General features: G+C 44.2%; 1 protein-coding gene across 1 annotated transcript; it reads right to left on the bottom strand.

Annotated features, from left to right (window-relative positions):
- Positions 1 to 3,394: 3,394 nt before the first annotated feature.
- On the bottom strand, positions 3,395 to 11,929 carry LOC133953457 (mucin-2-like). The gene is made up of 11 exons (XM_062387380.1): positions 11,809 to 11,929; positions 9,600 to 9,698; positions 9,317 to 9,472; positions 6,470 to 8,156; positions 6,157 to 6,210; positions 5,195 to 6,077; positions 4,905 to 5,114; positions 4,720 to 4,783; positions 4,519 to 4,640; positions 4,255 to 4,406; positions 3,395 to 3,766 (listed from the first exon to the last, which is right to left on the bottom strand). The coding sequence occupies exons 1-11, from the start codon at positions 11,902 to 11,904 to the stop codon at positions 3,666 to 3,668; spliced, it is 3,624 nt and encodes a 1,207-aa protein (XP_062243364.1). The 5' UTR covers positions 11,905 to 11,929; the 3' UTR covers positions 3,395 to 3,665.
- Between the last annotated feature and the right edge of the window lie 4,014 nt (positions 11,930 to 15,943).

Here is a 15,943-nt window from a genome sequence, read left to right as displayed (position 1 = left end):
GCATCATGGGGTCAGTAGGAACATTTGAAAAGACACAAACACTGAACACGAATTTTTAAAAATGTGTTCATAGGAGAGCTGTTGGTCTATTATTTACATTTAGGTTTTTTTCCATGACTGGTAAATACATACTGTTCATGGCATTATTTCTACAGGTGCTGAGCAATACTGTAAAGATATATAACTAAAAATATAATGTTAGATAATAATGATCAAATACATACTATGAAATAAAAGGGGGAAAAGCTTAAAAGCAGTTAGTCAGTGCTTCATCTCTGTATGTACAGGATGCCTTCAGATACTGGGCTGACTGTAGGTCATCTGCACTTTGGCCTGACTCAGAGCTCAGTGCACAGAGAGTAAATATATGGATGTGTATTTTTATGCAGCACACTTGTTTGAGATGCACAAGTCAAAACTAGAGCTGCTTGTGTAGAGTCACTGAACAAGAAACTGATCTCAGCTAAAAAAGGAGTGACATCAACATTTCAATTGATCATTGATAAAAATGGTGTGTAATGTTTGCTCGGCCTGTTTCATAACTTTAGGATCAATTAACCATGTTTTCAATATTAAAAGGGAAGCATCTTTAAATGTTAAAATTTGAATCACAGATTTTTATTTAGAATGTAAACAATGCAAACAAGATCATAGAAGATTGAACACTCAAAGATTAAAGACAATGTGTCTTTGATGTGTCATGCAGCTCTTGACTTAATCATTGCCTATAAACCAGAGTTTGATCATTCTGAGCATCTCACAGTTTTGAGAAAGAACGATTTTGATAAACAATATCAGGCATCTGCTCAACGACAAAATCAAACAGCAAGATAACTGCTGATTCAACCTGATTCAACCCCAGGAAGAAAGAGCAAGTTGTCCCACCATGTCACGATTCAAGTTGACTTCTGAAAAGAGAGAGAGAGAAAAATATTGGTACACCAGGATTGAGTACCAGGGCCTTCAAAAGGAGATCAGACATCTGGAAGACCTGTTGAACAATGAGAGGGACAACGCTCAATATGAACGAAGGTGGAGAGTCCAGGCCTGCAATGACCTGCTGGAGACCCAACAACAGTTGGAAAAAGAGAAATCCCTGAATGCACATCTCATCAATAGGAAAGGAAGATCTAGGTCACCCTTATACAAGCAGAGGATGACGCACAGTGACTCTAGAACTACCAGCTCTATGGAGGTGGGGACTGAGCTAAAAGCTGAGCAGGAAAGCTACAAGATTCCCAGACTAGGACGGAAGAGACAGACATCTTCCCAGGCTCTTATCCCAACAGGGAAGCAGCAGCACCTGACCAGTGACCTTCGGCATAAACTCAGGGCTTCGAGAGAAGAAGAGCAAAAGCAACAAAAAGTTTTGAACTTCAGGGTCGAGCAGGACGCTCGCTGCCAGGATTCAAATTTTGCTGCTAGGCACAGAGCAGATAAGCTCTTATTGCTGGAGACCCAACAACAGTTGGAAAAAGAGAAATCCCTGAATGAACAGCTCATCGATAGGAAAGGAAGATCTAGGTCACCCTTATACAAGCAGAGGATGATGCACAAGGACTCTAGAACTACCAGCTCCATGGAGGTGGTGACTGAGCCAAAAGCTGAGAAGGAAAGATACAAGATTCCCAGACTAGGACGGAAGAGACAGACATCTTCCCAGGATGTTATCCCAACAGGGAAGCAGCAGCACCTGAACGGTGACCTTCAGAATAAACTCAGGGCTTCGAGAGAAGAAGTGAGAAAGCGACAGAACGTTTCGAACTCCAGGGTCGAGCAGGACGCTCGCTGCCAGGATTCAAATTTTGCTGTTAGGCAGGGAGCAGATAGGCTCTCATTCACGACTGACAGAGAAGAAGACTCGGCTCCCAGACATGAGGCTGCCAAGCGACAGAGGTCTGCAGTTTACACTGAAACAAACCATCTGCAGCAAGACCTTTCTAATTATAATGAGGTGGAGGAATCCTTCAGAGATGGAAGGCACACCTGGATGAATGCCAGAATGTATCAGCACTGAGGAATCCAGATATTGAAACCCAGAGACTACGTCCATATTTGCATATGAAATTATATTTCATAATAAATCCTGAAAATGATTCCTGCGAGTGAAATAATTCGCACTCCGCTTCATCATCTCAACCTTGTGTCATCTTTGATCGTACAATAAACAAGCTTGAACTTTCCATTCTGCGTAGTGCTCTGTGTTCTATCTCTGCGTTGGGGTTTGAACACGCTCTTAAACATGACACCTGTCAAATGTAGCACTTGTCTCTCATAGTCAGACTCTGACATGTAGGTACAGTCGTCACAGTAGATGGCGGTAATGCACCTTGACGTTAGTTTCCACCCACCAATGAAGAAGAGACAATAATATGAAGATTAATGTGGAATGTTGATCTTTGCTGGATCTTAAGGAACAACATTTTATTATGTCGTTTTTTAGAACATTGAGATGGAATAGGGGCTGGCTTCGTCCACTCTACAGATCAAACTAGTATTGAATGCACCTTGACGTTGTTTTCCATCTGCCAATAAACCGACAGAAGAAGCAGAAACAGAAGACTGGGAACGGATCAAGCAACTGAAGCAGGATGTCCGCAGGGGCCTTAAATGGATAGTTCACCCAAAATGAAAATTCCCTCATTATCTACTCACCACTTTGCCGATAGAGGGGTGGTTGGAGTGTTGAGTCCAAAAAAGATTTGTTCACTGGTAGACAGCGTTGCAGCCAAAGTAAATGGCAACCACTAATTCAGACGTAAAAAAACAACAGAAAAAAAACCTGACAATGTCCCCATATTGCTCCGGTGGTGTCATCCAAGTGCCTTTAGGCCCCGACATTTAAATTGTTGTTTTTAGCCTAAATTCCCTCTGATATCCTCAACCTAGTAACTGCAACAGTAACTTGCTGATTTTGTCTTGCCAGCACTCTCGACAGCAGTAAGTAGGAGGCTAACAACCTGGTGTAACTGAGGCTGTTTTGGATATGTCGGGTTTAAAAGAAACAAGGATGACACCACAGGAGCAGTATGGAGGCATTTTCTATTTGTTTGACTTCAATGTATCGAATTCGGCTGCAACGTTGTTAACCCCTGAAACTTCAAAAGTGTTAAGAACAGGGATAGTACATTTCCTAAACATAGAAGTAAAGGAAAAATGAGGAGAAGATGAGTGTGGCCAAGTAGTGAAAGAGAGGAATACGGCTCTGAGGATCATAAGAAGAACTCCTGCTATACATAATTTAACAAAGTATCAACAAGTGCATGCAAACATTGAACAGTTATAAGTTAGTGTCTCATGCACAAGATTGGCTGGGGTGCTGAGTTAAGAAAACTGTTCACTTCTGATTGGATCTCTCAGGACGCAGCTGCTCGAAAGAAAGCTTACTTGTAGCTCTTCAAAAAACAAACTTTATTCTTTTATATATACAAAACTTTATCAGTGTCATGGAATGCATGAAAGACTTTAACTTGTTCCATAAACACATGTTTTCAAATTAAGAGTGCATATTTACGGCACACATAATACCAGCATGCATTTTAGAGTCACAACATAAAAAACAACAGTAACATATGAAGGTTTGCTACATAAGAAAAAGCTCTGTGGTTTATATAAAAAAAAACACGTTCTTCTTGTCGCCGGCACATCTTGGGCTCGGTGCTCTGCTATCTCTTCAATCCTTTCTGGGCCTGTTTCAGCAACGAGTCAAAGTCCAGGTCCTCAAGCCTGCTCCTGGCAGGAGACGGGTCTGCGTCTCTGTTCGCGTCTGAGGAAGAGAGGGACATTTACAGGCTCAGAATAGGGCGGGTGAAAAAAACAAATGTTTAGGTTTTGTTGACACTGTCACTGAAGTGTTCAGAATATCTGTACATTCTGAGGTGCTACACAGAATGTAGAGATATTCTGAAGTGGAAAATCTGTTATTGTTGCTGTTGTGACAAATGAGCTGTTGTCCTGATCGACGATGTTTCAAAGCTCATAAACTCACCAGGACGTCAGGCGCCCACATAGAAACAGTGATTTTTATTTTTACTAAACTAAAATATAGTTCTGTGGCTGTAGCCCGAGGGTGCTCATGTGGTTCCTGACCATGCATGTATGTGTATCTGGACGTGAAGTCCCCTGAAACATTTATTATGTTTCCTCTGGTGCTGGTCACTAAAATCACTGTGATTGGGCAGGAATAGTTGTGCAAAGACATAAGGGAAACTGTTTTCTTCAGTGTAGTGATGTAGTTGTTCTTGTTGGTCTCACCTAGATCAGAGTAGTTTGAATTACAGAACTGTCTTCTTCCACCGAAGCAGATGTCAAACGGCAGCTCATCAGGCTTCCGTAGTTTGCCGCCGTTCTCAATGGCTGCAAAGGCAGCTTCCATGTTGTAGAACGTCACAAAGCCGTAGTGGTCGCTATGGGAACCAAAGGTGCACGAGATTGAAATACTGATGTAGTGAGAAAAGATGGAAAAATACACAAGTAACGGTGAAGACAACAGAGACATGTTTTGAATTCTATGCGTACCCTCTTTCTCTGAAGTGAAGCGACACACACTCCACCTCTCCTAACTGAGAGAAGCGCTCTGTCAGTTCTTCTTGTGTCATCGACCTGCGGATACGGCCGACGTACACCACCCTGCGCTCGTCCTGTTGGAGAGTTTCACAATCACTCACCATTCATTGCATATCAAGTTGAAAACAACACTTAATTTAATATTTTACTCACTATGGCTTTAAGTTTCTGGATTCTGATCTCGTGCTCCCTCCTCAGACTCCTGGACTCTCTGCTGCTGTAGTGATGAAGGTGGGAGGGGAAAAACAACATCACAAAGGTGCATCCATAACTAAAGACAGAAAGAGACAGAAACTCCCTACATATCAGACGACCATAAAGTTACAAAATTAACTAACCTGTAAACATCTTTCCACTGCCTTCTACAAATCTGCAGGGATGGTGATCGGGATCTGGATGGGGACCTGGACTGGGACCACGATCTAGATCTTGACCTGCTGCATCTCGATCTGGAGTAAGACAGCCTGTAGCGGCGAGGCGGTGAGTGAGAAATGGATCGGCCGGGCGACGATGAACACGAACTGCTCTCTGAACGCCGGGGATGGAGCCTGCGAATTGAGAATTGGGAATGATGCACTGATGACAGATAAGAGAGCAACGATGAGCTTGGTAATCTGACCATGATTACCTCTGTCTCTTTGGAGAGCGAGATGTAGAGCTGGAGGAGGAAGACGAGGAGGAGGAGGAGGAACGACATGAGCTGGAGCTGGAGTCAGAATGGGGTGACTGTCTCATATATCTCCTCTTGTCCCTTCCTCTGTCGGGAGGACTGGGTGGAGGTGTAGGGAGGGTGTATGGGGCCACCTGCTCTTCACTTGCACCACCATCTGAAAGCTGCAGAGCTTTGTCTGTACATGGGTTTGTTTCTGAACCTTTGGTGCGTTGCTCAGAGTTATGCTGCGACACCGGTTTGGTTTGTCCAGTCGAGGTCTGTGTTTTTGATTCAGCAGCAGCACCTGAGTCGTGAGGAGTCACCTGCAATTCATGAGTTATTTCAGAAATATCCTTGAGTGAAGAGGGCCTAACTCTGTTAGGCTGAGCAGCACTTGTTACTAAAGGATCCACAGAGCCACAGTAATCGTGATCAGAGCATACAATTAAATACATGTGAGCGGAGGTGTGAGCAGCAGGGGCCTCTGATGTGCTGATGTGAGTCTTCCTGGACGGCAGAGGACGCGGCTCTATGATCTGAATGGCCTTAGATGGAGGATTTTTGCGTCTTGCAGGTTGCTCCTGAGTTCTGAGGATGATTTCCGTGCCGAGGGGCTCAGGGATGTCCACGCGTTCCGAGGTCTGGAGTTGTTGATGATTCCTGAGGGGTTTCAGAGTCCTGGAGGATTCGGAATTACTTAAAGGTTCAAGTGCTTCCACAGCGGGGGTGGGGAGTAATCTGGATTCTGGTCCTACAGGCGGGTTTCTGTCCGGCTGCATGCATCCATCTGTTGACAGGTTGGGAGGTGGAGTAGTGCTGATGAGATCGGGCTGGTTCTCACAAACTCTGTCCTCTTTAGCTGGAGCGGGGAGAATTAAGAGGTTAAACAACACTTTATCAGCATCTAAATAAAGTGCACCAGTCATCTGATCACTCACCTTGTGTTTCCTCGAACTGTTCCAGCAGACTGGTCAGATCAGGGGCTTCAATCACTGAAGTGGAGGAACAATAGTAATATTTACTCAATACATCAGCTTAATTCATAGCTTTAGTGCCATTTAAGAATTGTACTGCTGACTTTTAAGGCCTGAATCTGGGCTCTATTGCTGTGTGATCTTCAACTTGCTTTTAAATGTGTCCTATAGTTGTTTCCCTGTAAAAGAGCTTGTAACTGTGTTTTGAAAGACGCTATATAAATAACCTTTTTTATTTATTGTATTGGATTTGCTGACCACATCTCTTATGGTTTACCTGAGTCGGAAGCAGCACTCTGCGCTCTGCAGCCAACCTGAGGCGAGGGTGGAGTTTCCTCTGGAGAACAGGTCTCCTGGGATATCTCTGGTACCTTCTTCTTTATAGCTGTGAGAATATCTATTTGAGAGGGGGGCAGAGCGGAGTCTGGCGTGGAGGAGGGACACTTTATTTGCCTCTCTGTGTCTTCACTTGGTGCCTGAGGAGTCTTTGGTTCCAGCTCGGTTTGTTTAGTCGTACCGGGTGTTGGTGGCTGTGGTTTGTGGCACTCTGAGGCAGGTTCGGTTTGTGATAGTGATAGAGGTGCAGAGGAGGGATCTGAAACGATCCGGGTAAAGTTGTTTTTAAATTCCTGAAGCCGCGCGGTGCCGTCCTGGCTTAAGAACAACACCCGGGGCTTTGGCTCTGAAGAGGATGGTTGTCTTTCAAGAGTTGCCGCTGAGGTTTCTTTTTGGTTTTTGTGAGTGGTGCAGTGGAGGTCGGAGTCGGTGCTGTGGAAACCCACTTTGGCCTCTGAGGAGGAGGGGGCAGTGGATGGGGGTGCTGTTTGGCTAACCCGCAGGGTAACGAAGACAGGATTGGGTGGATCAATACTAATCAATGTTGGTTTCTTTGCCGGACTTCTTGTGCTTTCAGGCACCTTCCCATTTGGGTAAGTCGTGTTGACTGGCAGTGGACTGGCAGGCGAGATGGTTTTGGATTCAGGTCTCGTGCGCTTTAATCCTCTGTGATGTAGATGAGAGGATGGTTTTGCCTCTGAGGGCCTCTTCGACAGAGCTGCATGATGGGATACAGTCTTGAAGCCAGGTTTATGCAGATGATCAGTGCTGCTCCTGGTCTTTGGTCCACAGGTGCTTTGACTTTGTCCATGTAAATTGAAGATGGGGCTCAACTCCTTGGGGGGCTCAGAAACCGAGGGCCACTTGGTTGTGTTGCCTCCCTGTTTCTCCACCAGGGGCTGTCTCTTCTGACGCAGCTGTCTGTACTGCTGGAGGCTCAGTGATTTGGCCTTCGTCTCACCTTTAGGTGGCACCACGTTTGCCTCGTCACTGTTCATTTCTGCAGACGCCACTGTCTGAGGTTCAAGTGTGGATCCTGCTAAGTTTTCAATTGCTTTACTGCTTTTGAATGGAACAGACACAGTCTCAGTTGTTTTCCCACTTGTTCGATTTGTCTCAATCAGTCCCTTCTCCACTGGCTCCTTAAAAGAAGTCACTTGAACGGGGGCGAAGCTCACTCTTTTCCTCTCTCTGGATGGTGGCGCTCTCTTTCCATTCAGCAACACACTCTTCAGGAGTTTCCCATCCTCTCTTTTGTCCTCTCTCTCCCCTTTCACAGGCTCCTCATCGTCAGACACCACATTTATCTCTTCGTCGCTCCCTTCGGTGGGCCTCTCGTACCGCCACACCTCCTCTTGGGAGAACAACGTGTGGTCTTTCCTCGCTTTACTCCCCTCCTCCACGTACAGCTTCAGACAGTAGGGGTGCATGAGCCTCACCAGGTTGACCAAAGAGGTGGAGGTGAAGATCTCGACTTCATTCTCTGCTTTTGACTTGGACTTTAACGATATTTGACTCTGTTGTGTGAGCAGCTGAATATTGCTCTCATCTTCCGTTTTTCCATCCGTCTTTATAGAGAAGGTTACCTTTGGTGATGTGGGTCTTGCTGTAGGTCTGAGTGATACGACCTAAAGGGAAGGAGAGGAAAATTTAGATCTTTAGTGTCCAAGCTTTGAGAACCAGAAGAGTCAAGGTCTCTATTCAGCATGTCCAGTTATCTTAATCAAACAAAGTTCATGTAGCACAATATTCCAAGTCTATGGATCCTACAAATCACTACAATAAATATCACGATTATTTGAAACTTTTTCCTTTATTACGATTAATGGACCATTCTTTTATTTATTAGAACGGTACGTGAGCCAATCATTTGATCTGGTCTAAGTGAAATAATACACTTGCCTTTTTTGGCTATGTGGAACTCACACAAGAACTTAGTCTATTACTACTTTGGTTTCTATACTTTGTCCTGCACTCGGATTTGCTGTAAAAGCTGTGATTTGCCTGCATATCTTTCCTGCTAGAAATCTAGTGGGAGATGTGATGTTGGTCCTCTCGCATTGTGTGTCTCACTCATCGATTACTGATTGTCAACCGAATGCCAATTTAATAATAGTCCTGACTAAATGTCAGGACCAGGGCCGGTCTTTCCTACAGGCGACATAGGCGGTTGCATAGGGCGCCACTCAGAGGGGGGCGCCAAAAACTGCGCCGAGCAAAAAATAAAATAAAATAATTTTTTTTTTTTTTTTGCTACGCAGAGTTTTTTGCGCCCCCTTCTCTATGTGGTATGGCCAAAAATATTGTATTTAATTACTCTGACAGTAATTTAAGAAGTTTCATTAGAGAAATCAGTAAATGACAGCAGCACTCAGGTGGAACGTTTGGCACGGGAGCAGTTGCACCCCGTACTGTCAGATGCAGTCTGGATGAGGTACTGGATGCTCCGTGTCGTTCCTGCTGCTGCTTCCATCCTGTATTCTACAGGGTAGTAGTGGGTGAGAGTCACCTACGTTAGCTCCTAAAGCCTCGCTTGATCACCACGGGTGTCATAGAGACGTGTTGACTGGTAAAACTTACAAACTCCGCAGGGCAGTGAGGGGAGACACTCACGCACTAGGTGGGCGGGGCTACATTCGCCTGTATAGGTGTTTAGAGCGCCAAATGTGCTAGGGCCGGCCCTGGTCAGGACTATGGTGTTGAGTCGTCTCAGAGTAATGCTCATATTCATTAAGCACTAGATCAACAGATATGTCGTCTAATTTGTTGCTCCAGTGTGTGTACTCACCACTGGGTTGTCCCTGCACCTCTGGTGGGAGAGGAGCTTAGTGTCAGGCAGAACATCAAAGGGAGATAGAGTCCCCTCGTCATCCCCCACGCTGTCCAGCATCTCAGTTAGGGCCGACAGCAAGGACTCGCTCTCTTCCTCCACTCCACTCTTATCCTGTGAAGACCCAGCACAGTCCAAATGTACTGATTTATTTAACTCTATCAAAACTCTTGACATGTGTTTTACACGTCTGAACACTGATGATGTGGAGTCGTTCAGATTGAAAAGGTTTAACACTGACCTCAGTTGTGACTGTGGGGTCGTCAAAAATGGACAGGATGGATTGATCCGTACAGGACTGTGAGTCCATGGCGTCAACATCACCTCTGCTCAGGAGCGACTGCAGAGACACAATCAGAAAAAAACGACATCAAATCCCACATTGTGTACAATAAAGAATGTGCACGCACAATGATCCTGTCTACTTTTACCTCCTGCAGTTTTACAACACACTCCTTCTTCTGGCTGGGAGCACAGACTGAGGCACAGGACGCAATGAGCTTGAAAATTAACTTTCTCAGCATAAACAGGAAAAGCTCCCTGACAATGCTGCAAACACAGCCATAAAAAAACAGTGAGGCTGAGGTTTACTTTATGTTTGAGACCCTGCCGCTGAGATAAACTCCTTAATTCGCCCGTCACCAAACATTCCAATACCAAACGACTGTTATGCATCAATTGTTTTTTTTCCATTTATAAACTATTAAGTATTTATGCATTTTTCATTTGGTAAATGGCCAGAAGGTAAAAAATAACCCAGATCAAAATCACTTTCAGCCTACATTTAAATATTAAACTGTCATAATTTGTTATACTCACAGGGCCAAACTCAAATGTATTGAGTTTACTATCACTAAGGACTAGACACACGTTGGACAAACTACAACCAGGGATTATTATTTTAAATATCAATATATTATCAGTACTGCCGCTGTTGAGTTTTTTATCTCTCCACTCCTCTGATAATCACTAAAACTCAGCTGCAGACCTATTTGGACATTTAATACATACATCAGCAATACTATAAAACCAGTGCACCATGAAAGTGTTCTGGTAGTTTAATTATAACTGTTTGTGTATTTTAATTATTTATATATTATTGCTTTGTGTGGTATTGTCCTGTACTGTTGGTTTTTAGTTAAGACTATGCAAAAAACTACAGGACAGATTATCACGGAACTTGGTGGAAGGATGCAGTATGGGTCGGGAAAATGCAGGGGTTTCTTTCACTTTCTTTAAAATTGTGAGATTTTATTGATCCATTTGAAAATAAATTGTGAATCTTGATTTAAAAGCTAAATCAAAATCATGTTTAGGGGCTGATATCTATATGTATACAATTTGCTGCTGCTCCAAATAAAATCTGGATCTAGTGAATTTAAATGTGGTTCCATTAGGGAACTGTTGGTGGAGGAATGTCCTTAACTGAGTGACATTTTAGTTATCAATGATTTCTTACATCGTTAATTTTATATATTCAACATCTGAAAATACTCAGATGAGATCAGGTGTCATTAAAAAAATACATTAGTATTTTTTATTATTTTACTGTCAGGTACCACAAAGCAGCGACAGTGACATTCTACCTTAAAAAGTTAATTACGTGATTCTCAAAGTAGACATTGATTCATTCTCTGATGGACGAATTGATCAATTTACTTACTGCAGCACTTCTTTTATATGAAAATTAAATGAATACAACTGCCTCAGTGACATAACATCTTAACATGAGCCACAAGTGTTTAGTCTGTAAAGATCAGGATAAAAACTGACACCATAAAAGAGTCAAACTATTTGTTTTAAAGTTTGCAATACGAGGCTTCAAGTCCATATCTAAGTACAGTAAGAAGAGAGTGATGCAAAGTTTATTAGGGCAGAGGTGTGCAGGAGAGAGGGGCCTTCAACAGGCCTCAGCTGCCACAACCTGAGCTCCATCTCTGCTGCAGAGAAGGAGGAGCTCAGAGGACATGACCTGGGACATGTACCTGTCTTAACGTGACAGTAAGGCGGTAGAGCAGCTGACCAGCCTGTAAGCAAACTGAGATGAAGCTGGACACCACAGAGGCAGGAGGGTAAAGAAAGAGCAGGGACTCGGTAGGTGGTCAGACTAGTGATCAGGACAGAGGCAGCGGCCGGATGTGAGCACGGTGTCCTTCTGAGGCTAATGTCCGCCCTAACACGACCGTGCTCTGTCCTGGACGTGATGTGGGACATGGACACAGACCCGATGATGTGATTCAAATCCTTATTAATGTGATTCTGTCCTGACACCCTCCGAACCTCCCGACCACCGGCCTGAGCTCTGCTAACCACCCTCACCCTCATTCAGCCACGTGTCGCCCGGCGCACATGTGGCCTTCGCCTGCGCCGGGGAACCACTTCCTGTCGCCCAATCCCGCCCGCCCGCGGTGATCAGGAAACCCAAGCAGATAAAGACAGTGACCCGGTACCTCGTGGTGAAAGCTGTGGGTCAGGAAGTCGCTACCGTCGGCGTTTAATTCCGCTTCTCTCCCCATCCACCGCGCCGCCATCTTGCTGCACCACATGGTCCCCTGGCAGGCCGGACGGTGACACGTGGTCCCCGGCTGGAAGCACGTGGGGGAGAGACACCGACCCAGGATCAGTGTGTAACCACCAGACCCACGATGGAAAGTGAGGAGAGGGATATTAATCTGATCCAAGGTCAGCTACATCTGTGCTTAACGCTTTAATCTTTGAAACTACTCATTTTACTGCAAGGACACACGGATCAACGAAGCGTCTGTGTGTGTCTTATGTGTTTGAATTAATTAGTTTTTCATTTCTTTTGAGATAATCAACACATGCTTGACGCTAGGCGTTTTTCATATGTCACTGTAATTTAGTCACATAATTAATAATATTTGATTTTAACTGATTTATTCTACACACAATAAGACAACATACATATGGAGGTGGGAGATAAGAGGAGATGCCATCTTGCACCTCGATTACAATATATAATACAGTGAATATAACAAGAGTAATAAACCTAAACAGGAGTGAAAAAATAATAGAAATTAATATAACATGTCTAAAGGGCACGAGAAGTTAAATAGAAAATATATTATTCAGGTAATATGACTAAAATGCAAAGTTTTGGATCTAAATCCATCTCTTTTTGACCATATTTCCAGAAATCCCAGAATATGAATATATGTTTTAATATTTAGCTAAAAAGAGACACCTAACGTCCAAGTGACTGAACTACAAGCTAAGCCGTCACATAGCATCACCTCGGGCTTTATATAAGAGTGCGATTGCCCCACACCATGTAAAGAGTATGTGGGGAAAAAATCCAACTCAAAAATCTCAATGCAGAAAAATAATGTATTACTACCTACATTCTTTCGACCTTTTCCTTTCTTATGTCTGCCGATTCTGCGTTTGTTAAAAGTAGAAAATGAATCGATAGAAAGTCATTGAAAAGAAATAAACGGTACTTATTGATTCAGTAGAAGGAGTTTTTAGAAGAATGCAACTGTAGGCTAAAACGCCCCTCCATGTTTTTCCCGTTTATTAAAAATGCAGGAAAATAATGGTAATAGCTGACAGATGCTCCGCTCGGGGTCTCAACACATTATGAATTTAATGATTTGTGTGAATCAGTTTCTTTCCCTTTATGGCAGGAGGCTTTAATAGAAGCGGCACCAGCAGTGTAACTGGGAGTTATCTTGAAATTGGAAGTTACGCTGTGTAAAGCTGTTAAAGGCTCCCAGGTGCTACATTAGCTCCCACTGCTGAGAGCCTGCATCAGTATCAGAGTCTCTCATGCAGTACAGTCGGTGGCCAGTCGAGCTCTGAAGTGGCCTTGTATGGCCGAGCAGAGAGCGTTTCTGCTTCCTTGGGTCTGCCTCATCCCCAGATCAAACGGAGATTACCTGCATGCTCCCACATTGCAATATTGATGTGTTGACGTTCCTGATTAATGTGTGTACTCGCCGCATCCCTGTTGGGGTCTAACAACGGCGCCAGACCCTTGGTGAGAAATGGCGCCCAGCGAGGCCCAGTTTGATGTCCTCACATGAATTTAAATGTGCTCTGGCCTCAGGAGGCATTCGCCCCGCGCACTAGATCATTATGATTGAACACATTTGAATGCGTTTATTGGTCGTGTTCACATGACTTACTGTATTGCCGAAACCCCCGCGTGACTCTGCAATCACATGAATCAGAAGCAGGGCTGATTCATAACAAATCATGTTTTTGTTTTTTTCTCACTTCCTCCCGTGCAGCTGCACACTGTTTCCTGATATATGGAGAATAATTATTCTATACACCTGAATAATAAATACGGCTGTCTGAACCAGTGTTTGCGTTTTCTCTCTCCAGCTGATGAAGCGGCACCAAACCTCATGATCCACGGGAAAATTATATGATGATCTTTGGATGGTTGATTACATTAACATATTCAGCACAGCAGCCAAGTGTTTTCTTCTCTTTCCCGGACTGCTCGAGCCATTAAACTACCCCGATTCCGATTGTGCAGTGATGCTGAGGTTGTTCTCTACAGAGTAAATCATTTTCTGCTGGAGTGTCTCTTGGAGCTGAATCCGGTCGGACCAGTCTAACATGGAAGACGCATCATACTATGCCGTTTTCTAGCCTCATCTTAACCAGGCGAGGCTGATCAGTAGCGTTTTAAATCACTGAAAAAAGGTTTTCACTAAAATACAAAATACAGAAATCACACTAGAGCAAATGAAAAATCGAATTGTCGTAAATCTTTTGTCAATGGTTTCTCCGGTCTCTCTGGAAACTGCTGACCTGGCTCTGCCTAAAAATAACAAGGTATACTCCCGGCACCTCTAAGGCGCTGTAATTAACAATTATAATGACCTTTTTTTTTTTAAATCCACAATCATTAATTAATCCACTTCTTGTAGGTGTTATTGGAGGTACTAGCAGGTGGCTTTTGTTGATCCTTTTTCATTTGAATAGAGCCGGACTTGCTGAGTGAGCCGTCTTGTATGCAAACATTTTGCTTCACAGGTGCAGATGAGGATAATATATATTAGACCTGTCGTACCTCAAACTTTTTTGTTTTCCTTTTCTTTAACATGTACTAGCTGTTGACGCGTCACTCAAAATAATGCTGGCCCTTCAATGGAGGAAGTTGCTTAAAATGATAATACTGAGGACATCCTTTGTCATATTGAGGTTTGAAAGGCCTCCTGTGTCATCATTTACTGTGGACAAGTGGAAATATTCTGTTCAGGACACTGTGCAAATAAATCTGCAGTTATTTATTCTCTCCACTAGATGGGGATATATCTGTATCACCTAATTAGTTCCATAAACATTGTTATTTTTAAAAGTTGTGAATGAGTTCATTCCCAGTGAGCTGATTGCTCAATGCGAGCCACCTATTCAGAGCGGAGGCCAATCAGATATTCCAACATGAATGAAACGGAGCTTCATTTGTTTGGCGGTATCTCGTGTTATCTCCCAAGTTTTTCTGCGGACCGTAGATGAGTCTGGCCTCTTATCTCGTGCATACCAGCCAGGAGTTGACCTTTTTGCTGAATGTCATTGTGGTACACCGAGTCAATGGAGATACTAGATTACTGGGGGGGGGGGGATATGGGCGAAGACAGCCAAGGCACCACGTAGTCCCTTTTTATATTTATTTTGATCCAAAGGGTCACCTGGTGTATACTTCCCATGTTCATCTTCCCCACCATGAATCAACCCCATGTCCTCAAACCTTTTTGTTTCATTTAATTACATATCTTCTTCTCTATTGCAGCCACATCTACAATGTCCGTCTCATGTGCAGCCTACAAACAATAAAAAGTGACAGGACATTATAGAACTGATCCAGGAGGACTCACTAATGAATCATTTTGAAATAGCTCGGGAGCATTAACACAGGCCAAGCAAACAGTCAGTTTCTAAACAGGCACTGCAAGAGTCTTAACACTGGCACCTACACACACACACACACACACACAGACAGCACCACTTCCTCCCACCTCATCTCAGTCCACTCTCGAAGCACATTACTGCATAAAATGGGGCCAAAGCGTCCTCCAGTCTGCAGCGGGTGAGGTGTCTTCAGGGGTGTGCAGCGGTATGTGTGTTTGTGTGTGTGTGTGTGTGAGGGGGGGGGGGGGGGGGGGTGTCCTTGTAAGTGGGTCAACTTGATGCAGCATCCAGCATCCAACCACCATGTCAGTACACGGCCGCACACGCACAAACAGACGCACACTTAACCCACACTCCGTACTTCTTCGGCTCGGGCCACGGTTTTTGTCAGGAAATGAAAAATTCACTCTACCACTCAGTTTCAGTGTGCCAGACTTTACTCCCTTTCCTGGGGACGAGGGAAGAGAAAAGAAACAGAAAAACGTCTCTGTCCCGCTTCCCTTTCAGCCCCCCCCCCCCCCCCCCTGTCTGCCTCTCATCCCGGCCTCACTCTTGACCTGCAGGATGACTCCCATGGTGCTCTTCTGGCATGTTTGAATTTTGAAAGAACCCATGTGCACCTCGGGTATATGCTCCACTCCCTCTGCCCCCCCCTCACACTTGCTGCTGCTATCTGTGTTTGTATATATGAGCATTTTT

The sequence above is a fragment of the Platichthys flesus genome, chromosome 5, assembly GCF_949316205.1.
Source record: "Platichthys flesus chromosome 5, fPlaFle2.1, whole genome shotgun sequence".
Classification (NCBI taxonomy): domain Eukaryota; kingdom Metazoa; phylum Chordata; class Actinopteri; order Pleuronectiformes; family Pleuronectidae; genus Platichthys; species Platichthys flesus.
The sequence above is the reverse complement of the archived record's forward strand: the minus strand, read 5'-3'. Positions and strand labels throughout refer to the sequence as shown.